The sequence below is a fragment of the Hippocampus guttulatus genome, chromosome 7 (genome assembly GCF_054856545.1).
Source record: "Hippocampus guttulatus isolate MCC_2025c chromosome 7, RoL_Hgut_1.0, whole genome shotgun sequence".
Classification (NCBI taxonomy): Eukaryota; Metazoa; Chordata; class Actinopteri; order Syngnathiformes; family Syngnathidae; genus Hippocampus; species Hippocampus guttulatus.
In genome coordinates, this window is record NC_141267.1 from 13,285,750 (window position 1) to 13,310,443 (window position 24,694).

Sequence of the window (24,694 nt, forward strand, 5' to 3'; positions counted from 1 at the left end):
TGTCAGAAGACACACATTTAAGCAAATATTGAGGAAGTGCTGTGACAGAGACACCGGAATGCATCTTTGGCCAGCATCTCCTCTCCTCACTGGTGATGGACAATATCACCACAGAATGAGATGAAGTGCTGCAAAACATTTAATTCCTGAACAAACTGTCTGTCCGCATCAGGTAATAAAACATTTCCGACATAAAAGAGCCCAAGATAGCTCTCCGCCTCTTTGTAGTAATTCATTTTCTTTTTTGGCAGGTGATCAACGGAAATTCCAAACCTTATGACCTACTCATGGCAAAGGTAGGTGTCTCTATTTTTTTTTTTTAATGCTTTGGACAAAATATCCAATTTAACAGTATCACAGCTAATATCCAAAGTGGTATAACTGTCACAGATTACAGTGTTGCAGACTGAATTGCACATGGAGTGTGACCACCTTACTGTTTGTACAAACAGTTTTCTTTCTTTGCACTGAGTACATTAGTTCGACCTGCAAAATGTAATGCAATGCAATAAATGTATCAAAATTCTTTCATTACACATATTAAAATAATGTCCTTGTGGTTGTAGTTTAGCAATGTTGTAGAAGTGCATCATGAGAGTGGTTTCAAATATTTGTGTGGCCTTATTTACATCCGAGGGGCAAGATACGAGAGACCCTTTGACTCTGTCAGGAGTACCTAATGGTGGAACCATCCTGTGTGTAATGAAAAATAGTCTCTCGTCCTTATTTTCGTGTAACAGTGGAGCCATGTGACTTTTTTAGCATTTGTCAAGGAGATGTTCAAATTTGTGACGTATAGAATCTGATCCATGTCGAGATTTTTGTAAATGTTCTTGTGGTCATATCGCATGCAAAACTGATCCAAACGTACGTCACTCACAACACTTGAAAAAACAAATTGAGGGTCAACCCTTCTACTTGATAATCTGCAGATGACCTGGACGACTGGTACACAATGTGTTGCCAAGGGAGACCACAGGAAGCCCAAACCTGGAGAGCTGTTGTACCACAAAGGAGACATACTCACTATTGTCGCCATGACCACGGTAAAAAGCACGTCATTGAACATCTTTTCAAATAGCTACCTCAGGAATCTAGTAATTAGCCTTATGTGGGACTTTAATGCCGATTGTAATTTGCTGGACACAAATTTCTGTAATGCCACCGATCATCTATAAAGCTTTACAGTCAAACCGAGAAATATGTGGCTACCGCCTGTTATTTGCTTCTAGAGTAAGAGATGCTACAAAGCCAAACATAACTCCACCGGAGATGAGGGGATCGTAAATAGCGCCGATGTGCGGGAAAGAGAAGCTCTGCGTTTGGATCCAAGCCTCAGCCTCATGCCGTACGTAAACCCTTCCTCTGAATGTGCTTTCCCAGGAATCGTGACTGCCGCTGTGGTCTCACATCAGCAGGATGCATCTGAGTGACGCTGATATAGTGACACACTTATACAGAGGAACTCTAATGAGCGCACAAACGCCCTCGTGGGAATCATAATCATAACTTCCTCTTTTGTAAAATGCTAAATGTTGATGCCACAACCAGTCCTTGGATTAGATAAAGAGGTCGAATTAAAATGCAGGGGCTTTTTCCAGCAATTAAGAACCATAGGCAGGGGGGCGGACTCGAGTCACTTGACTTGAGTCAGACTTATACCAACTTGAAGTACTGTATATGTTGTGATGAGCAAGATTGTATAACTTGCTTAACTCAAGTGACTTTACTTGTTTGACAGTTAGCAAGGACTCCACTCAATTATGAACATTTCCAAATACCTGTAATTGTTTGCACAAAACCTTCAGGCTTGTAACTACCATACTGTCTGCCTGTCCTCCAGCAGATGGTTTCACGGGAAGATCTCGGGCCCAGAGGCGGTACGCAAGCTGCAACCGGCCCAGGACGGCCTGTTCCTGGTGCGGGAGTCAATCCGACACCCAGGCGATTATGTGCTGTGTGTCAGTGTCTCTGGGGAAGTCATCCACTACCGAGTGATGTATCAGGACAACCAACTGACCATTGACAACAATCAGCACTTTAACAACCTCATTGACATCATCGAGGTAGATGATGAGAAATGGTAGATGTTCTATTTTCATCTCTTGATGCTTCTGCTTAATTTTTTAAATCTCCAAAAGGCAATCATATTTTTACGCTGCTCTACACTGAATTTCTTGTATTTTTAAGTTCAAGAACAGAATTATTGAAAATTCAACAATGAAAGCAATTTCTCTTTGACAGAGAACATTTCTGAAAATACTGTCAGCAAAAGTTTACACAAGATAACAAAAGGATAATTCTAAAACAGTGACGTAATTGATGTCAGAAAAGACTGGGAGTCTGTTTCTTGTTTTTATTAGTACAGGTTTGCAGTTCCCCAAATTTTAGTGCTATACTGCACAGTCCTGAAGAGTGTACTGGCAATGTGACTTATTCATAACCCCTAAATGAGGAACACAAAACAGTGGGGCCATAAGAGGAATAATACAACGTGATTTTCATGTGTTGCACATGAACATCACCCTTTTATAGCATTTGTTTCCCTCTTTGCAGTTCTACTCACAAAACAAAGGTGCCCTTGCCCGAACTCTACTGAAGTCCAAACCAAAACAAGGAGCCAAGTCGGCTGAGATGGAGCTGACAAAAGGTCGTGATAATTACTTGGTAAAATATTTTCCATGCACTCACTGATCTTACAAGTGTCTCACCCTTGTAGCTGGATGGCTGCTGGACATTACCGCACTGAAACTGGGACACATCATCGGAGAGGGGGAGTTTGGTGGTGAGCTTTTCGTATATTTTCTTTAGATCCACGATGCACTGCGATATTTTTCACTTTTCCAACCTTGTTGGTCGTTCCACTGAGTACTAACCCAACAAGTGTCTAATTAATAAAGATTTTGTGTCCTCCAGCTGTGTTCGACGGTGAATATTTGGCCCAGAGGGTGGCAGTAAAGACCATTAAGTGTGATGTCACAGCCCAGGCCTTCCTGCAGGAGGCCACAGTGATGACGTGAGTCTGGAGACGTCCGTTTCTATTTCCATCAAACCTTTTATAGCTCAATTTGATCATATTACTACGACACTGCAGAGCGCATCCTCAACTATGGAGAACTTTTCCCGCCGATTGTCTTAACTTGGTGTGTTTGATTGGCTTCTTCCAAGGAAGCTACAACATAAAAACTTGGTGCGCTTGCTGGGGGTCATCCTGCACAAAGGCCTTCTCATTGTCACGGAGCTCATGACAAAGGTGCGTCACAAAACAGCGTGTACAACAGTGCCACTCATAAAACATTAATTTATTACGTGCTGCAGTCTTGTACGTTGTTTTATTGATGGGCTTGTACAAATCAGACCACACACAGTACAGCTTTGAGTTGGACATTGTGTGAGTGAACAAACAATTGATCTATGAATTCCTAACTAGATCGAGAAAGGGGTTGAGCATTCTAGATGTAATCAATACTCGTCATAATGCTAAGTGAAAAATATTAGAATTATATATAGGGCGGAAATGATAATTATCTGATGATTGGATTTGAATTTTTGTTCCAGGGAAATCTCGCAAACTTCCTCAGGACGAGAGGACGATCACTCGTTGGCTCTGTGCAGCTTCTTCGCTTTGCACTGTAAGTTATATCAGAGTTTGTGTGTGTGTGTGTGTGTGTGTGTGCGCGTGTGTGTGTGTGTGTGTGTGTGTGTGTGTGTGTGTGTGTGTGTGTGTGTGTGTGTAAACAGGTGGCTTTTAAAAGTCTTTCCGTGCTACTCAGAATATGTTGCGTGTCTACAGCGATGTGTGTGAGGGAATGGCGTACCTGGAATCCAAGAAGCTGGTCCACAGGGACCTGGCGGCCCGCAACGTCCTGCTCTCTGACGACGACGTGGCCAAGGTCAGCGACTTCGGGCTGACGAGGGCGGCCTCCAGGGTATCAGATGACCAGCGTGCCAAACTGCCTGTCCGCTGGAGTGCCCCTGAAGCTCTGACGAAAGAGGTTGCTGACTATATGCAGAGTCCTCCTAGTAAAGAGATTCTAGACACAAGCTGTATAAAAGCTGTGCGACGTCATTCTGAGAGGTGTATAATTTGACCCTTATCGTTATGTTACAAGGGCAACCAAAACATGGTGTAGACATAGTATTTGTAGAAATTTTTACTAAATGAGGAGTCCATAATGACATTTTTATTCATAGACACACCATTCATTACATGAAGGATCGTTGACCGTTAACCAATGAGGAAAAAGAAAGTATCAATTTACATATCTCACTTCGATCTGTACTAATGCTTGTTTTAAATCGTTTCATATTAATACTCTTTGGTATGTCAATACCTCACTGAGAATGTCCATTACAATTTAGCATTAGCGCCTTTATGAAGGCAGAATTATTTGTACATTTCTTATATTGAATCTCGAACTCGGATATTCTTTTTTTTTTTTTTAATGCAGTATTTTAATGCATTTCCATTTTTCCCTATATTTTCCGCATTATGCAGAAATACTCCACAAAGTCAGATGTTTGGAGTTATGGCATTCTGCTCTGGGAAATCTTCTCCTATGGTCGACAACCATATCCAAAGATGGTAGGAAGCCTCATCGTAATAAATGCAGTCTGTCACTTTTTGTCTAGAGCCACATGTATTCGTTGAACAGATGATTACTGACGTTATTTCTCAACAGTACACTGTACGGTATTTCATTCCTTCCTTCTATCCATCCATCCATCCATCCATCCATTTTCGGCAGTCAATTGCAGGAAACTACCATTTCCACTCACACCAGTGGATGATTTCGAGTCTTTAGCAAAGCTAAAATGCATGTTTTTGGAATTTGAGAGGAAGAGAAAACACGCAACTCGGCACAGAAGGCTTGAGCCAAGATTTGAAGCTCTAAAGCGGTACAAACCAGGAAAAATACTGACTGATGTAGTGTAAGGAATTTAAGAGCCGTGGCAAAGGTCCCGTAGTGACATCAACATCACTTTATCAATAGGATTCTGGAGCATTGTTCAATTCTTTTATTGCATTTGCAACACAAATACGGTACTGTGTATTTATCCAAGTGCCTGAAGAATCGTTCCTCTCCTTGTGTGTCATGGTTACCGCAGTCCTTGAAGGAGGTGATGGAGCGAGTGGAGGGCGGCTTTCGCATGGAGGCACCAGAAGACTGTCTCCCTGCTATTTACGCCCTCATGACCGTTTGCTGGGCCAAGGAACCTCGAAGAAGGCCCACTTTTCACAAAATGAGGGGAAAACTTGAACAAGAGATGAAAAAACGAAGTCCGGGTCATGAGTCGCAACATCAAGATGGATCCGGATATGGAGGTGGCTACCCCACTCACATTGTTTAAATTCAATTGGACAGGTTTTTTTTTTTTTGTTATGTTTTTTTGAGGGGAGGTTTTCGTCCACTTAAGACTTCTTTCTCAACATTATGGACTACAAAACTTTCATTCAGGCTTATAGTACACTAAATGGTCCGTCCTTTAGATATCCAAATATATTGGATATCGTGGTGCGCTTTGGATTATGATCTGTTCCTTTTTAGATGTTTTCTGATCAAGTGTACTCAACCTGTCTTATAGTTGGGTGTTACTAGTGGTTTACACCTTGTTGTAAACCCTGTTACAATCACCAAGGCATTCTGATTTAAGTTTTGGATTTCTTCGATGGTCTTCTAGGTTTTTCTTTTTAAGAACGTAAATAGGTTGCTAGTGAGTGGGACACACCTCAGGTTTTTTTTTGCAATCACTTTATTGAATGTTGTTGGACTTGATGCAGACTTGAAAGGTATGTTAGTTATGTCTTTTTCGATCCCAAACACTTTTTGTCAATAGATTACCTAAATTGAGTTTGTCATGAATAGCTGCTCTTTTAGGTTTTTCAGATTAAGATTCTATTATTGGATCCATCCGTCCAGCTTGTATAGTGTTTATCTTTATTGGGGTAAGCTGGAGCCTATCGCTGACTTTTGGCGAGAGCGTGGACCACATTGGACTATTTGCCAGTCAATTGCTAGGTTCATACACAGCTTCTCCATGATAATGATTTATTTATTTTTCCTTAATATCATTGGACTTAAATTCAAAAAAGGAAAATCCAACCTTCGATTGAAGTGCTTTTACCATTCAGGGATGGGGGAGTGGCACATTAAGGAAAATTCTTTTACGTCAAATCATGTGCGCAACAATTACTAGCACCCCAGATGTTGATACTTTGTAGAACCCCTGGCCATCGATTCATCAATCATTCTGTTATTTTAGCAGTTGGCCGTTTTAGATCATATGAATAGTGTTTTTTTTTCTTTCCCTATTTCAAAGATGTTGACAAAATAGGTCAAGTTATACAAATAATTAAGGTATATAACTGGTATCAGGAATAAAAATACAAATTATGTGTAAATTACCCGAACTCAGTCTGTGTTTTGATTCGTTATCAGTCTTAATAGCCTACACGCTATCTTTCTTTCGATCATTGTGTCCATGGGACTTAGTTTAAAGGCATGCAATAGAAAATGTTATTTTGTTACTGGCCCACAAGCCACTTCACTTGAGGACTCGGCAGGAAATGAAGTCCTTTATTGCTGGATTGTTGTCACATTGGATGAGCGCGTTGAGGAGATTTAAGTCAGCGTAAGCTCGGTATTTGTCTCTGTCCCGTGAGACGCGAACCCAAATTGAGGCTTCATCCTCCTCACCCAATGAACCAGCGTCCTGTAGCATTGCTTCAATCTGCTCCGTGTTTTTTTTTCTTCTCAAGACCTATAATGGAATGACCTGTAATTTTCTACACAAGGATTTACTGCAAACCAAATGTAAAAAAAATGACGATGATAATAATAATAGAAGATTGGATGGGGTTGCGTGAAGGATTTACTTTTGCTTGCTGTGTACTTGGGGTGGGTTTTTGTGTCACAGGACATACTGGTGTTTTTATCCCAACGGCCATATGTTAATGGTACATCTAATTCCTTCCAAGATGGGCTTTCTGTTTGACTCCGGCGGACAACAAGCTGCCTAATGACAATTAAGTGACACAGAGCAAGGGAATCTTTTCACTAGTACTTAATATCCCTCACAATCTCTCTCTGTATGTTATCTTTATCACTATGTACTGCAATTGTCAATCACATTTTAAATAACACACTTTGATCAGTTTTTAAGTAAATAAATGATTCATTATTTATTGGCACATATAGTTTATTTAATTACGCCCTTTCAAATCCACATCAGTACTTCTTTTAATCATTTAACCCTCGATCGACTCGGATAGAGGTGGCTTTTAACTTTCATGGAGTAATTTAGATCATTCAAGTGGAGCAGTTGCATAGATTACCTGTCAACTAACACAATCCCGCTAAGAACTGTATGTTTAGCCCACAACGCGTTTTAGTGCCTGTAATTAGGTCGTGCTCAGACTTGAGACGTATGCCGCTGAATTGATCGGGAACTGGCTCAATTTCTATTCAAAACTTTGCAATTCATGTATCACAATCGGGAGATCACTGGTGGGGAAAGTTTATTCAAGTTGTCTGAATGGCTTTTGGGAGCACACCCCAAAAATAAAATGAGAACGCCTGATTCAAATGTTTTTGCAGCAAGTTTATGCCGTTCTTTTGTTTGGTTAGTAGTTACTGCATGTCTCAGTCCATGTTAAGAACACCAGTGAATCACATGACCATCACCTTCGCTGCCTCACTCTTCCCTCCTCTTCCTTGATCCACCATCCCCCCCACAGCCTGTCTGTGCACCACTCGGGGTAAGCTGACACTGCGCATTTACACGTTAGCTGCTTTTACCTTTAATAGGATCAGGGCGACTTACGTTGTCATTTGATAAAACCAAGCATCTTGAAAACTACACTGCTGCCCCCTTAACCAATTTATGCACAGGATAACAGGCAAACAGTAGTAGGCCAAAGAGTTGCACGAGCAAAATTGGAACGAGATAATCGCCACAATCTTGTTGTGACTGAGAGATTGTCGATTAACTTGTAAACACTGTGGTTCTTTCCTTCTTTTCCTTGCCAGTGAATGGAAACAAACTATTTTAGCTAGCATCTGGAAGACGTTTTGTTGAGCAAAAAACACTTCAAAGGGAAATAGTGGTACCCACACTAGTAGAGCCTGGTTGATTTATTGGCCAATATTATTTCTTTTTTCAAAATCGGCAAAAATCGTATTTTTGCTAACGACATACATTGCAACATAAGAGATTCAAACATTCCTCCTCCAAATAACTGCCGATTTTTGCCCAATTTACTCTGTTGTTAAGTATAAAAAAGGAAAATGTTCTGCCCGCAATTCGTATCTGTATTGTTGTAAGCGTTAAGTGACCAAGGCCGAAGTTACCTCATTCATTATATATGGTTTTAATTAACCGGCCAATTAATCAGTCATAGAAAATGTAACCTGCCAAACTGTCGGCATCAGCCTCAAATAATCCATATCAGTCCTGCCCTAGAAATTGGCATCAATGTTGCTGTTTTATAACCTGATAGTGCAGCAACACTTGTAGACAGACAATGGAACAATATTGACAGACATAATTCTTTAACAACTCCGAAAAAAATATATTGCACCTTACGGAGTGGCTTAGTTTTGAAAGGCTTCGTGTATTGATTTAGATGTAGTGATTTTTTTTTTCTAAGTTTAGTGTGAACTAGTTCCTAAAGTGTTGAAAGAAAGACCTACACTACACTTTGGGTGGTAATATGCTCAGTATGACAGCGGCATGGAAACAGGAGTTCAGAATATTCACAGCAAAGTTCTCTGATTCCCAGCCCCCGCCCCCAAAAATAAAAAACTATAAGAATTACCATGAGTCAGACAAATGAATTTAATATGTGCTTGAACCTATTGTGCCGTTGGCATAGCAAACTAATCCCTAATGTGATTAATGGAAAGCACATCATACACAGGAGGATGCAGTTAACTCATTTGTTGGCGGAACAAAATCAAGACAATCACTGACGTTTGTCCACCCAAGTAAATGCCGAGACAGTCTTTCTAGTAAATGTTCTCTCTTTAACTTTATCTTTAGATTTGTTTGAGGTCACAGGAAATCTCTTTAGTGTCTTTAGAGTCCTGGCTGATTTCTAGGACACTAAGCTGGCATCAGCTTCTTCAACTGTGTCCTCCCCTTGTTTAAAGCGGCCACTTTTGTACTTGTCTACAAAGCACGCATGCATGTGCGCACTCACAGTCAGGATGTCTTGAGCTATCACATTGTCGTCTATGGACCCCATTGAAATGTACTACGCATTTCTTTTCAGTTTCAAATATCAAAACAATATATGAATAAAGACTATACTCTTTAATTGGTATAGCTCTTCACTTATTTGACTTTTCATGCTGGTAACGTAGGTTCAGTTCTCCCTCAGTGACGATGTGACTGTGACTGGTTTTCCACCTCTACAGTGTTCCTGTATGTGTTCTCCAGTTGACTGACAGCAGTTCAGGGTGTTGTTCAGCTCACCCATGACCATGAACAGAATAAGAATAGATAAATGATACCTAATATGTGTAATATTTTGTGACATTAGTTAATATGTTAGTTTAAAGCCGCGGCCAGGTTGAATCCTCACATTTCCAAACATTGCATTGTCAAAGAGAACAAGTCAATTTCAACACTCCAGATTCATTTCCATCCATCCATTTTCAGATCCGCTTATCCTCATAAGGGTCGCGGGCGTGCTGGAGCCTATCCCAGCTGTCCTCGGTCAGTAGGTGGGGGACATCCTGAACCGGTTGCCAGCCAATCGCAGGGCACACATAGCCAAACAACCATCCGCGCTCACACTCACACCTAGGGACAATTTAGAGCACATGTGTCAAAGTCAAGGCCCGGGGGAGGCGGGGTCATCAAAACTTCTAGATCTACACACCGGTCACACAGTGTGTAGATCTTGCAAATTGTGTTTCTGTTTTATCATCTACATTCAATACATTTACTACTTTTATCAGGTCATGCAGCGATGCTTGTTTAGGTTCCAGCCTGAGTTGGTATGGAAAACCCAACTATTTCCACACCAACTCCGACTGATCCATCATTCAGGAGGATCTCAGGGACGTCATTCTGAATAAATGTCGTTAAATACCGCACGTCACTGAACAGCTTACATAGAAAATACAGTCCCTTCCAGATTGAAACCTGAAAAGCTCTCAGGTCGCCTACTTTAAGATTACCGGCTCTTCTCCGGGGTTTAAACTAAATATGGCGAAGCTTCCCTGAGCCACTATACCGCCCAAATTGGGAACCGCGGAAAGAGAGGAAACACACTTGACACAGTTCAGCACTGACACTAACTCTTACATTTAATCATAAATTTTGACGTTGTGAATTATGAACGGAATTTATACTTATTCTGGTTTTACAAAAATGTTGTTTTTTTTGTTGTTGTTGAAGTGAAGAATTTTGAAGTTCTTACGATATACTGTAAGTAAAGACATTTGTGTTTAGTACTGTATCTATGTGTGTGTATATATATGCCATTGGAAAGACTTATAATTTTAAATGGTACCACATGTGGGATGAGCAGCAGAGCTGAGTATCCGGGTTGTGCCCATGAAACATTTGTCAAATCTCTACCAAAGTCTAAAATTTTATTTTGCTGTTGTCACCGATTCTTGTTGAGTGTCTGGGGAAGAACCATTTGCATCCACGACAGCCTGAAACGTCCTCCTCATGCTGGTCGCCAGCCTGATGCGGGATGGCGTCCCATCCTTCAACCAATGTGATTGAGTCATTCTGGTAGGAGCAGCATGCCCAAGCCCATCCCACAAGTGTTCAATGGGTTTGAGGTCAGGTCTGCTGGCAGGTCATTCCCCACTCTCTACTCCCAAATTCTGGCGGTAGTCTCTGATAAAGCTAGCTCGGTGGGGGCCCCGATCATCCAACTGTCAGAATGTGGGGTCATCACTGAATATGGCGTTTCTTCACTTCCTGTGGTTCCAGTGCACTTAATGGTGAAGGCCAGATTGTGTTAGAACTTGACTCCAAACAATTCCACAACTTGGTTTTGTGGAATACCACTTTTTCTGATCACTGAAATATGGCATGCCGTTCCTTGGAGCGGACACACTGAGCACTGTTGCGAGGCCCATGCTCAGAGGTGCTACCGATAGGGTACGTATCAGAAGCGCCCAAAAATAAATGAATTAATTTTAAAAAAAGCTTCCAGGCACTGCCAGAAAAGATGGGGCAAAATTTTCATGGGTGCATCCCATATACTCAGCTCTGCTGTCCAACCATCAAATTTGTGTTCCATACAAACATGGCGCCATTTAAAATGTTCATAAACACGACTCTAGGGAATATTTATTGCCAAGAAGCACTATCACAACAAAGAAATAATCTACTAAATACAGATTTCCTTTTTGTGTTGTTTATTTAAAAAAAAAACTATTGCATTACTTTGCGAAGTTCTATGAATTACATTTTACTATGTAAAGTTGGATCTAAGTCTTTAAGGGTTGAATGGATGACTGTGTTGCTCCAGTAAATAGGTATTTTATTATTCGATTTCTCTATTTTCATATATGTAATGACATAATTATTGCTATTTAGAAGGTTTGGTGGAGTGTTTACTATCAAGGTAAGTCATATACTCCAAACAGATAGCGCACATTTTAATAGCAGATTGATAGAGAGATAGAAAAAAAAAGGCGATAAGACAACAATATTTTTTGTAATGCTTGTGTCCCAGTAAATCACTTGTAATGTTTTGATCCGCTGGCGTTCTAATGTCAACGTTTCCTTTCCCTCGCCGTTCAACACATTGTGGTCCGGTTGTGTCAAGTGAAAACTCTCAGCGCATCTTTTGTCCCAAAGACAAAGAATTTTCTCAAAAGAAAGTCTTGAGCTGGGCTTCATTAGGCGAGGCCTCCTCCCGTGAGCCGTGAATGAAATTGACATTTAATACAATTAGTTGAGCAGAAAACAGCTGCCAATCACTCTTAAAGGGGAAGGATTCCAATTAATAAACCCTCCTCGTAATCCCCTTGTTTCACCTCCCACCAGCCTTGTCCACCTCTCCCTCTCGCCTCCTCCCGCCTCTCGTTTGCGCTCCTCTCCGCAGTGCACGCTGGCTGAACTCCACTCCCAAAACTTTCTTCACCCACAACTGCGAGCGTCTGGCTGCGCTGTTTTGTATGTTACATGTATACTTTTTTTTTTCTTTCCCCCAAAGAGATGCGCTGCGAACACAAGCTCCAGAGTGAGGGCGCCCAGTGGATCCCGGAGGAGTAAATGTGAAGCGTAGGAGCACCAGTAACTGAGCAACACGCTTACTCGTAACAGCAGGTAAGTGGTCGTGGGCATCGTTTGGACTGTTACTTTTTTCTCTCATGTGAGCTCATGAAGTCTTCTTGAGTTCTAGTGAGCAAACAGAACATTTGAAAAGTTGGTGTCATCAAATAGCGAACCATATTTCTTGAGTGTACTTCCACTCTGAGCACATATTCAGCCCACAAATGTATTTATATTGTTTTATTGTATTTTTGCTCTTCCTGTTTAGGTATGTACTGTACTGCCAGACCACTGGGAGGCATAATTGTTTTTTTTTCTTTTGAATGGCAAAATTATAATATTCAAATGTCAATGAAAAAATTGAATTAATAATTTTTCATAAAATATTTGTATATTAATAAGTATTTAAAGCAAAAAAAAAGACTCAAGAAAAGTTTGTGATCTGTAAAAAACAAACAAACGTAAAATTAATGTTTCGTTCAAATGGCAAAACATTGATTCAAAATGTGATCTCAAGTGTGTTAAATAAACGGACGGGTAACACTTTATTGCAGATAGGTAACTGAGTAAAGAATTAGCAAAAATAATTTAGTTATTTAAAGTATCCAAAGCAAGAGAAAGTTAATTTAGAAAGATAGTTTATCAATGTATAAAAGACCTTTATAATTGACAGTATTGACAGAATAAAAGAAAGGTGGAAACTTTGATGGGGGGGATGATGGATGATAGATCAAACGGATAAAATGTAGAAAGAAAGCTATGATGTATGAAGGCAACACCTGAAAAAAAGAATCATTAATAGATACTAATATAGAAGCATTTTTGAAAATGAAATAATAGATTTTCAAAAAATATGAAAAAAGTTATATTTAGCACATATGTAAAGTCAGGTGTACGTCTCAAGAAAGAATTGAAGGAGGACAATTTTAGAATCAGTCTCCTGTATGTAATGACGCAATTGTTTCCAATTCATAGTTTGGTGGGGCATTCGCCATTTCAAGCTTTATACATTCTGTTGGTGGATGGAGTTCTGGTTGCTGTAGGTCCAATTTGGAAGCTAAAAGTCAACAGTGAGGGTTTGTGTCCTCTTAATGGTCCAAACTTTGAAAGTCGAGGGTATAGACTTTAGGACCCCCCGCCACAGTCCACAGCTAAGCGGGTTTAGACACACGTCAGGCTTCCTCCGAGGTAACGAGGTGATCTCTGACCTCCTATTTGCGCGGCGTCGCTCAATTAGGCCTCCTCCCCTCTGGACGCAGGAGCCGCTGAGGGGCCCCGCACGCTCGGATGCATTTATCACTGGATACCATGAGCATGGTGGACGACAGCTGCCTCTCGCCCAGCAACTTCCACGACCTGGCCAAGGGCGGAGGCGTCACGGTGGGGGGGCACGTCCACAGCATCGACGTCATTCTGGGATTCAGTAAAGACCAGGATTCTCTGCTCGGCCCCGTCGGGCTGCCGGGGCCTCAGAAGGTGGGCGTCGAGGGCTTGGCGGATTCCGGAAAGCAGCACGAGTCTCACCCGTCCTACAGTGGCCACCTTGAACCCCTGCAAGATGATAACTCGGACCAGCAGCACCAATATCAGGGTGAGTTGAGCTTGAGTCACTTAAATGGAAATGGACCTCACACACCTCACCAGAACGCAGTAAAACCACAATTTCACCGAATGAAGAAGCTAATGAGAATCATGAAAAACTTCATATAATACTGGAAAAATGACTTCATCTTAGTATATCATCACGAAATATGTAATGATCCTGAATTTGAAAACATGTTTTTCAAATGATATACTGTTGCCATTCATACAACAGAATCTTAACTCTCTTTAACAAAACAGGCACAGATGTCCAACTAACTAGTACATTTACAAACTGAGACAAGAGCATCATTATTTCAGTGTGCAGTGGTGCCTTGAGAGACGACTCCATGACCTTGCTCGCAATTCAAAACACTCATATCTCAAATCATCTTTTGCCATTGAAGCAAATGGGAATGTCATTAATCTGTTTCAGCACCCCCGCCCAAAAAAAAAAGGAAAACACAGTCGTTGTACTGTGTATTGGAATATCACTCCATAACATTGTACTCACAAAAAATATAGACGACTGACATAATTAAATAGAATAAAACAGATTTTGCACCTGTTGAATGGCAATAGTGCTGCTCTTTCTGGTGAGCCCGCCTTGACTTCAGGCCAGCATAAGACAGACAGAGGCATATACTGTATGGTCATTGAGAAATCTCAATTTCTCTTGGTTCGTCAGTACATCACTAATATTAGTCATTTTTCAAAGAGGATCAAGAGTATGATAGTGAGTAATTACTGTTATATTGTTTGTCTACATGTGTTCCAACACCGTTTGTCTTCAGTCCGTTGCTTCAAGGGATATAGTGCCAAACATAGAGGCGATGCCATGAAGGTAGCAATCTGAAAATAAGATATATGGTTGTTTTAAGTACACAAGGGGTAATTCTCTTTGTTTTGTTTTATTTGATCGTGGACTTCAACTGGGGATGGGAATGAACAAGTTGAAGCCTTCTTTTTAAAGAATTCTATTTGCCAACTGCTGTTTGTTGTGAACCTAATTGAACAGATTTTTTTTTATTTATTACACAAAAAATTGCCTGAATACTCAATGATTAAAATCTTCAATTTATGTCACCAGTGTTGACACTGGAGCAGATTCCAAATCTACCATGTCCAGTATGTTGCATTAAATGAGCTGTGTGGGCTGAGATTGGGAGATAAATCACAGAACAAGATGGTGCTGGGGGTTTATGCCCCCGAAGGCCAATCCCATCTCCTTGTGGAATTCCCCCCTAATCTTCTCTTGCGTGCAGATTAGAATCCATGGGCCTTCGTTCTGTTCTCGCCGTTAGGTTATGTGGACGTCTAATCTGAAGCTATCTTTACGTCTGACAGGTGGTAGATGACTTTGTGGCACAGACATGACAAATATTAATTCCCATGAATTTGGGAAGAGTACATGCATATGAAGAATGATGAGGGTTGCAATTCAAGCTTGATCCACACATACATGAGTGTCTTTAAAAATATGTTTTTCCTCAATCAGTGGCTTGATTTCCAGCGGAACAGGGAGCAGTATAAGCTGTTTGTCCTGCCCTGATGCTACTGTTACACTCCAGTCCTATGGGTGGCAGTACTGTGCATTATTTACACTGATGTATATTATCATCATCTACTGGTTCACTGCCCCACTTGGCCCCAATGCAAGCAGACTGTAACATAATTATCTCTTTGATCTGCGAATCTATCCCGAGTCCCCACAAAAATCAATGGCCGGTCGCTTATGCAGTTCTTTCTTCAAAATCCATTTTACTCAATGACCTTGGATACCAACAAACACCAGTGAAATAATCAAAATCAGTGATATAAAATGTAAAATTATATATATATCTATATATAGATATATAGATATATATATCTATCTATCCCAGCTGTCTTCGGGCAGTAGGCGGGGGAACCCTGAACCGGTTGCCAGCCAATCGCAGTAAATATACTGTATATATATTTTTTTTGACTCAAAATGCAGCTTGTGAATAGAAATGCATATTAGAAAAATATGCAGATTGAAGACCAGTGAGACCATTTACAAAGAATGCCCATCTCTCCTCGGTTTTACTGTCACTGTCCTGTTATAATGTTCAACTACTGACCTGTAGGTGGCAGTAATGTGCATTAAAAAGTTGCAGCGAACTGTCACAAACAACAAGCTTTTTTGATTGTCGTGCCACCCGATGGAGCTTTTGTTTTGGTGTACTCCTTGCTTACCACAAAAAAAAGTAAACCACAAAAAAAAAAAATAATAATATAATAAACATTAAATAAACATTATTTTCATACATAAATTTACAGATATATGAATGTCGATAAAGAAATAATAAAAGAATGTCTCTTTTTTGTGGCTCAAAATTCACATTGCGACGTGGCGAGTTAAAACGCCTCATTCCACATTTTTCAAACTACTCCATGAGGCCATTTGCGATGACATCATCCTTTGTACAGTATGTAACTGTCCTGTGAAGTCAGGCCACTTCCCCTTGGATGAGCAACTTCTTCCAAGTTGGGTGTCATTCACCCCCGCCCCAGAACTCCCCCTTCCCCTCCCTTGTGTGCTGGCTGCTAAACAGTGGGCATCCTTCAGACTAGCGACTGTGATGGGCTGACAGGCACAAGAGTTGGTCGCTGAACCACACCCGACCTCGGGCCTTTGTCCCAGCCCGGCCTTTGTCATGGCTGCTTAATGAGAGCTCGATAAAGAAGGCTCCGCATCCAGCATTGTCGCCGGGCGCGCTCCAGCTCGCCACTTGAAAGAACACCACGACCCCTCCTTTATGTGCCACCGGCGCGTCTCATTCTCCGAAAACAAGCCGGCTGCTACATGGCCCGTTCGTTTGCTTTTTCCAAACAATGATGTCACATACAGGCTACGAAGTGGAACATTCTAAATGAATGCAATCAGCAGTTCATTTCCGACTTGTGAACTAACGCTGACGCAAGGGCCGACCGAGACACATACATACTGTATTTTACATTTGAAATAGCAACGTGACAAGTGGCCGCCATCTTTGTGGAATTTTGGAGAAAACGTGGAATGAGCACTTCGAATGCTTCCAAAATTCTCCCTGACATAAAAATGAACGAAAAAAAAATCATGATTGCCGAAGCTCACGACACATTCTGCTCTTCTCACCAATTAACTTCCATTTGCGCTAATTTAGTTGAGTCTTTACGACAAGTCTCTGCAGTTGAAGCATGGTCATTTTGACCCCCTGATGTCTCAGAGCAACTGGTGGATATTTTTAATGAAACTTGCTTGCCAACCTGAGAAAGGGGTTCCCCTAATAGAAGAGAAAACACAAGGGTTGAGGAGAATGTTAAAAAAAAAAAAGAGGTTATACAGTTTTACTGTAATTGGATGGTATTTTTTGGCCAGGTTTTCTGCAGGCAACATCGCACAAAAACACTCCTCAAAGAGGCAGCCCCCCCCCTTCCGCCACACACACACACAAAAATCTCCAGAATTTTCTACTCTACTACAAGGTTTTATTCCAAAAGGTAAGGTCGATTTAAGGCCAAGGAGACCCATTTAAAGCCATTTAATAGTTTGTAACTCCTTTTTAGCTTCATTTAGACTTCAACGATGGCTAAATAACATTTCATTTGCTTGAAATTTACACCCATCAATCTTGGCGAATGTATTCCAATGTAGATACTTGGCAATATAAATCAGGATGTATTGTATTGTATTGCACTTCCGTTTCATAATCTTGGATATACAATACTTGCTATCCAGGCCGTGGCATTTTATTTCGTCAGTTTTACTTTAGGAGCAGATAAAGGGTGGAAACAAGTTTAACAAATCCGATTAGCAGTGTTTACGAGCCTCATTGAGGTTGAGAGGATTGACGGCTTCACTCATCTACAGTAGCTTAATGATGCATGTGTCCAACTCATAGCTGCTTGTCTGGAATGTGTGCCTCACATTCTTCAGTTCCAGTAGATGTTTATTCTGTAAATGTTAGTTATACTCTTTGGCCCGGTGATCCAGTGGTTAGCACGTCGGCCTCACAGTGCAGAGGTACTGGGTTCAATTCGAGCTCTGGCCTCCCTGTGTGGAGCTTGCATGTTCTCCCCAGGCCTGCGTGGGTTTTCTCCGGGTACTCCGGTTTGCTCCCACATTCCAAAAGCATGCATGGCAGGCTGATTGAACACTCTAAATTGTCTCTAGGTGTGAGTGTGAGAGAGGATGGTTGTTCGTCTCTGTGTTCCCTCCGATTGGCTGGCAACCGTTCAGGGTGTCACCCGCCTACTGCCCAAAGACCAGCTGTCTTTGGGCAGTAGGCGGGTGACACCATGGATAGGCTCCAGCACCACCCGTGACCGTGAGGATAAAGCGGATCGGAAAATGGATGGATAGTTATATTCTTTAGATAAACTTGCGCAATCTAATAAGATCCAATACAACAACAGACCTCCACTATTATCAATACCCAAAAGTTGATAAATATTCATAGATGACCACCATCTGTTTTGATTTGGACACTGAAAACAGAAACAGATATCAAACAGAAATTAGAAGGCAGGCTTTCCAGGCCCACTTTCTTTCTAACGAAAGTGGGCTTGGCTAGCCAGGCTAGCAGTTTGTTTCCTCAACAAAGAATATAAATGTTTCCTTCCGGATATTAATTACCACTCTCTGTTAATAAAATAAAGATGAAACAAAGATAATTGCACGTTGTGTATTTAGCCACATAACCACATAACTTCGCCTAACTAAAGTCTACTAACTTGTGGTAGTGAAATGTTTTTAAACTGAACATGTACTTGAACACAAATGTAGCAACACATGTAGACAGACAATATAAAAATACTCACAGGCATATATTTCTTTGTCCTCCGTGAGAAACATTTTAAACATTATGTTGCCCCTGGTGGCCAAGACACACACCAGCCACACAATATCCATGAAATCATGACGAACAAACAGTTGAATTCTGTACTTTTTATTTTCTTATTTTATTGCAATATATTTCTATGAAATCCAATACTATACAGTATCATTTTTTCTTAGAAGAACATGTTACAAATCTTTTTTGGGTGTTTTGGGGGGGGGGGGGGGGGCAGGGGGGCGTGAGCGGAATTCTACCAACTCCATTTATTGAAGAGTTGAGATTGGAGCATGGTCACTGAATGAATTAAAGCCACACAGTGAGTCAAAGTGTGTGGGGGAACAAAAATGAAAATATGAATAAAGTCATCACCCTTGTGTTTTTGTGCAGATGCCGACCTGTTTACCAACAAGTGCGAGGAGGAACTGAGGAAGAGCATTGAGAGCGATGAATGCAAGTCACCCGAGCTGGACAAGGACGATCAGCCCAAGAAGAAGCACAGACGCAACCGCACCACCTTCACCACCTACCAGCTGCATGAGCTGGAGCGTGCCTTCGAGAAGTCTCACTACCCTGACGTGTACAGCCGCGAGGAGCTGGCCATGAAGGTCAACCTCCCTGAAGTCAGAGTTCAGGTAGGACTGGTGTCCTCAATTCAAACGTCTGGTTCTCCCCCCTACAACCTTACAGTCAACTTGGGAGCAAGCTGCGGCCTACCAGTCAACCGCGATCGACTGGTTTGTCAGACCTGTACGGTCATAACCAGAGAGATCAAATGAGACTTTGGTAAATCCCTTAAAAGGAGCACTGTACTTGTCAAAATAGTCCATTCATAGATTTAGCTTCATTTACAAAGGCCAGTAGTGCCTTAAGAATATTTGTCAAGCATTTTCAGCTGGAGACCCAACGAATACCCACATGTCGGTATTGCCAAAATCTGACCTGGGATATTAACCCTGAGTTTGGTAAACACGGTGATAGGACACCAGCAGCTCGCCAACAAGTCATCGGGCCTTGCTTGCCAAGTCAAGCGATTATACCAGATAATTACGCAAGTCGCAGTTTGTGTGTTTCCAAACATATTAACCCTTAAGACTTTCCAGTCTCTCCAGTCGCTGTGATCCTATCACATCGAGACAAGACGTCATAGCCAAGTCAACATAACATTTACTCAGAAACGTCTGCCCAAGATTTGGGCTGATCATGCCAAGATTCACTCTTGAACTGTTCAGTTCAATGAGTTTGAACACACTGAAAAAGAAATGTTGATGTACAGCAGACTTTCTGTCACCAAATTTCCACTAAACCAAGACTTTGCTTCTGCTGTGCTGGCCCTCCCCGCTAACTTGGTCGAGACCGGTCTGCTGATGTGGCAAAGAGCGTGGTGAGCCTTACGCTGATAGAAAAATCAAGATCTGCCAGCATTAGCGCCATGGTATGATGCGCTATCTGTAAAACCGGAGCCCTGTATATTAACCCTTTCAGGGACAGCAATTACTACAGTGGAGAGTTTATCATGTTATCAGGTTACAGGGTGCATGAAATGGTTCATGTCACGTGTGCAGCTTTCGACAGATGTGTTTTGCTCGTCGAAGTTGCCTGTAATAAGTTTTGCTTTGGCCAAGCAACATCCTGGTCCTCTGAGGACAAATTTGAAATGATTGTTGTTTAAAGAAAGTCTCATTGCGAATATAGTTTAAATTGCATCGGACGGCACTGCTGATTCTGAAGGCCCGTGGCAGATGAGATTGATGTGACAACACACAAAGTCTGGAATCTGATTAGATGAAAAAAGAATGGGGACCGTGGGGAATAAACTGAATCTATCGTCAAACTCCAGGTGTGGTTTCAGAACCGAAGAGCTAAATGGAGGCGTCAGGAGAAAATGGACGCCAGCACCATGAAGCTCCACGACCCGCCGATGCTGTCCTTCAACCGAGCGGCGCCGGTCCACTCCACCATGGGACCCATGAGCAACTCCCTCCCCTTGGACCCGTGGCTGACCTCCCCCTTGTCCAGCGCCACGCCGGTCCACAGCATCCCGGGCTTCATGGGCCCGGCTCAAGGCCTCCAGCCCAACTACCCGGGCCACGGTTTCCTCAACTCCAGCCCTCATCCGTCCATGGGCCAGGGGATGCAGAGTATGGCGGCGCCTCCCCCTTACCAGTGTCCGGCGCCGTACCCCGACAAGTTTCCGCTGGAGGACATGGACCAGCGCAGCTCGAGTATCGCTGCACTGAGGATGAAAGCCAAGGAACACATCCAGTCCATGGATAAAACCTGGCTACCCATGTGACTAACCACAGGGAGTGACACTGAGTGGCTCCTCAGAGTGCTGACATGATCGCACGATGGCAGGGACCTTACCCACAATGCAAAGGAAAAAAATTTGAAACTGGGGATATAGGGACTTTCTTTTTACGTTTTAATTCTTTTTCTTTTTTTTTACATCTCAAGGACATAAAGTGGATGAGTGATGTGTTCTCAAACTGCCCTTTTTGATTGTGCGGCCATATTTTCCATGGCCATGAGTCCATCATTATAAGTCAATTGAATCGGTTATTAGATTGTACTTTCTGCTGTTTGCTTCTTACTTTTATCCCCTTGCTTTCCTTTCTCCCTATTTTTTTTTTTGGATAAATAGAATCCAAATGCCAATTTGTTAATGGTCTAATCAGAGTTTAAAGTGCAAATGAGTATTAGGGCAACACTGAGAAGACGAGATCTGTCGGAGAATTTGGATATTGAATCTTCCAAAAATATCACAAATTTAAAAAAGAGGCTTCCCCCCCCCCTCTGAAAATTACCGCTTAGTCTCATACATAACTTTATTTTCATGAAACTACAAATGCATGTCTATGCTCTCCAAAATATATATTTTTGTCATAAATTACTAACTTTATTTAAAATAAATAAATAAATATCACCCCCCCCCTCAATATTTCTAACTTTATTCTTCTAAAATTCCAACTTTATTCTCATAAGACGAAAGGCGAAAAATTTGTGTAGGGGGGGGGGGGGGGGGTTCTCAGAAAAACCCTTGGAGGATTTTGACTTTTCCTTACTTTTCGTGAATTCTTTCCTCCACCCTAAAAATGTCAAATTCAAACTTTAATCTTGAAAGATATTGCGTTCTCAAGGACAACTGCAACAATGAGTACAAGGACGGTGTTGAGAGCTGATGATCTTAAACACGACTGCCTGTCTCAGTCAAACAACTTAATTTTCATCAAATTTAAAATGTCTGCCTTTTTCCCCTCCCCAAAATATTTTCCTCATGAATTTAAGACTTTCTATTAAAATATAAGTAAATCTATATTTTTAAATAATTGATTGAGTTTGAAAATCACAAGATTTTTTTTGGTCAAAAAATGTCATTTGTTTTCCCCGTGAAAAATACAATTCTGTTACTGCGATTCGATTTTTTTTCTACTCTTTTCTAATATCATTAAAACTTTTCAGTGTGCCCTGATACTCATTTGGAGGTTTGATGCTGGGATCGTTTCTTTTGTATTTTTTTTTCATTACTATCATTTTTAAACCCATATCTTTTACAGTTGATGAACACACCTGTACAGTTACTTGAAAGTTCAGTCATTCGTCCTGTGGGGTACATGCATGTAGACGGTACTTTGAGCAATAGATCACTACTGTACCCCTATTCTTATTGGTGTGGGTTCATTTAGCCTGCAGCTCACAGATGGCAAAAAAAAAGCCCCTTCTTAAAAAAAAAAAAAAACTTGACTGTAAAGTCCAAAATTGCTCAAAAGACAGCAATGTCAGGTAAGACGGCACCTTTTAAATGGGAATATACCAAAAAAATAATCATGCACAGTTGCTTTGTTGGTGTGCTGTCATGCTTTAACGAGGGAGGGACGGAATGTAGCAAGTTTAAAAAAAAAGGGGGGGGGCTGCAGGGGGAAAAAAATAACAACTGTTTTGCTTAATTTCTTGTGCTTGAGTGGCTGTTGGAGGAGAAAGGCTGTTGGCAGCTCAGTGTTGGGTGGCTGCGCGTACGTGCGGGGCAGCGCCGTGTGATGCGTCACCCCACATAGTTCAGCCTTTGTTCAGCACAATTGATCCAAGTGCATTCTCTTTGTCTGCACTTGAGGGATGGGTGGAGGTGGGGTGGGGGGGGGGGGGGTCTCAGGCAGGACTAAATAGACCCTTGTAACCATTTGTGGGGGGGGGGGGTTCCCAATCAAAGGAGGGGAAGCATTGATTGGGGCTGCTATGATCATTAGTGACACTATATTGGTCTCGTCCATCTGTTGTTTGAGTTTGGCTCCAATTGTCACTCAAGTATAGACGCTCGCCGAAACACGAAGTGAATGGTTGGAAGATAATTATCAATCAGCTGCTCATTTTTGCATTGTGTGGTGTGTGTGTGTGTGTGTGTGTGTGTTTTGGGATTTTTTTTGTATTGCGGGTTGTTGTTGTTTAGACATCTGATTGGACCTGAAACTATGGACAAATGAGGATTACCTTGCACAAATAGAGCTTCCTACATGTGTGTGATTTGGGACCACGAATAAGCCAAAGTTTTATGGACAAAACTGCACTAGATGGCTTTTTTGTTTTGTTTTTCTAATGGCACAGGGTTTCTTTTTCTTTTCTTTTTTTTTAACCCTCTGATGCTGTTTTGAATATAGAAATATGTGTCATAGCGATAGTCATTTCTTTCCTTTTGTCTGGAACATCGAGGTGCATATTCTAGAAAGACATGAACAAAGATCTACTGGAAATAAATATAGTTTGATAGAACATGTGTCACCGCTTTCTCACTTTCATGTTGACCCGTGTGCCCATTCCCACAGTTTTTTGCCCCTTTCGGCCCAGTAAGTCTAAAGAGCAATCCAAGATTACAAGAGAATAATCGTTATCATCTGACATACATGCGCAGAGACATTTTTCTTTCTTTTTCCTTGGGCTTGTCACTTGTGCTCCAACTCCCTCTGTGTGTGTCTCCCCTCTCTCTCTCTCTCTCTCTTCTTTTCCACCCCTCCCAATCCTCCATAGTTGGATGGCAGGGTGCCAGCCCGTTAGGAAGATGAGACTCCAATCAATCAGGGCTTCCCAGGGGGGCCTCTGACCACAGGACCTGGCTTCCTAATTGACCCCAAGCAAGCCAGCGAGGGAGCGAACGAGCTAGCGGCCAGGCCGTGAGGCAGCGAGGCCTGTAGGCTGAGCCACTGCAACACATGTTGACGTTTCGGACATCACTTTCTTGGACAGATGGACGGCCATATGCGCGTAGGCGCGTGGATACAGTAAGAGGGTAGTGTTTACATGTTTCTGTTATCATCTAACCAAAGATGTCATCTGCTGTGTCAGGGGTTCAGGGGTTTGTTGTTGTGTTGATTAGCTGCGGCTGTTGAAAAAACATCCCAACTGATACAACAGTAAAGGCCCCCCACCATTTGCTCCTCGTTATTCCCCAAACTACAAGATGGACAGAAGTTCTGGAATGAATTTCTCCAGTGAGGGTTGATTCTTGATTTTGTTTTATTTTTTTTTTCTACTTCAAAAAAAGAATTGCAGCCACTTTATTTAGAATACCACCCTTTTCAGTTGCAACGTTCATTTGGTACATTTTCCTTCAGTTGGGGACTTGTCTTAATACCGCCGCTATCACGTGACGTGGCAGTTAGAGAAGCCATCAATACGATACAAAGACGCAATAGAACAGCATGCAACTGTTCCACGTACGCCATCTTGAGCAGTTCACAATCAATATTAATCTAATGACATGACAAAAAACATCCAAATAAGCTCCATCATGTGCTCTGTACAGATAGCAATAGAGGTGTTTTGCTTGTCAAACTTGGCTGCGTCCAACCAACCAATCAGAGGACAGAAAATGATGACATTATTGTAGGCCAGCTTGCCGGCCCTGGGAGGAGAATTTGAGATCCAATGGGTTAAAGAAACAGAACCATTGATTCTAAAGACCCTGAGCCGGTTAGACTGACTCGGAAACACACACAAGCTGAAATCTGATGCGGCAAGAAATCTAACATCCACAT

The 24,694-nt window shown here is 41.7% G+C and overlaps 2 protein-coding genes across 3 annotated transcripts; both read left to right on the forward strand.

Annotated features, from left to right (window-relative positions):
* The first annotated feature begins 54 nt into the window (after positions 1-54).
* Positions 55-13,530, forward strand: matk (megakaryocyte-associated tyrosine kinase). 2 transcript variants are annotated; one of them, XR_015101412.1, is made up of 15 exons: positions 55-172; positions 252-296; positions 933-1,046; positions 1,233-1,348; positions 1,847-2,066; positions 2,557-2,650; positions 2,720-2,785; positions 2,917-3,016; positions 3,169-3,253; positions 3,559-3,632; positions 3,794-3,995; positions 4,499-4,585; positions 5,110-5,326; positions 12,191-12,303; positions 13,509-13,530. XR_015101412.1 is itself a non-coding variant. In XM_086115990.1 (13 exons), exons 2-13 carry the CDS (start codon positions 288-290, stop codon positions 5,350-5,352), a joined length of 1,410 nt encoding a protein of 469 aa, XP_085972116.1. In that variant the 5' UTR covers positions 55-172; positions 252-287; the 3' UTR covers positions 5,353-6,406. The 2 variants fall into 2 exon arrangements, 1 of the variants encoding a protein (XP_085972116.1); XM_086115990.1 differs by lacking the exons at positions 12,191-12,303; positions 13,509-13,530 and having other exon boundaries at positions 5,110-6,406.
* A 6-nt stretch (positions 13,531-13,536) lies between these two features.
* Positions 13,537-22,758, forward strand: rx1 (retinal homeobox gene 1). Its single transcript, XM_086115991.1, has 3 exons — positions 13,537-13,840; positions 19,059-19,303; positions 20,509-22,758. Exons 1-3 carry the CDS (start codon positions 13,537-13,539, stop codon positions 20,962-20,964), a joined length of 1,005 nt encoding a protein of 334 aa, XP_085972117.1. The 3' UTR covers positions 20,965-22,758.
* The last annotated feature ends 1,936 nt before the right edge of the window (positions 22,759-24,694 follow it).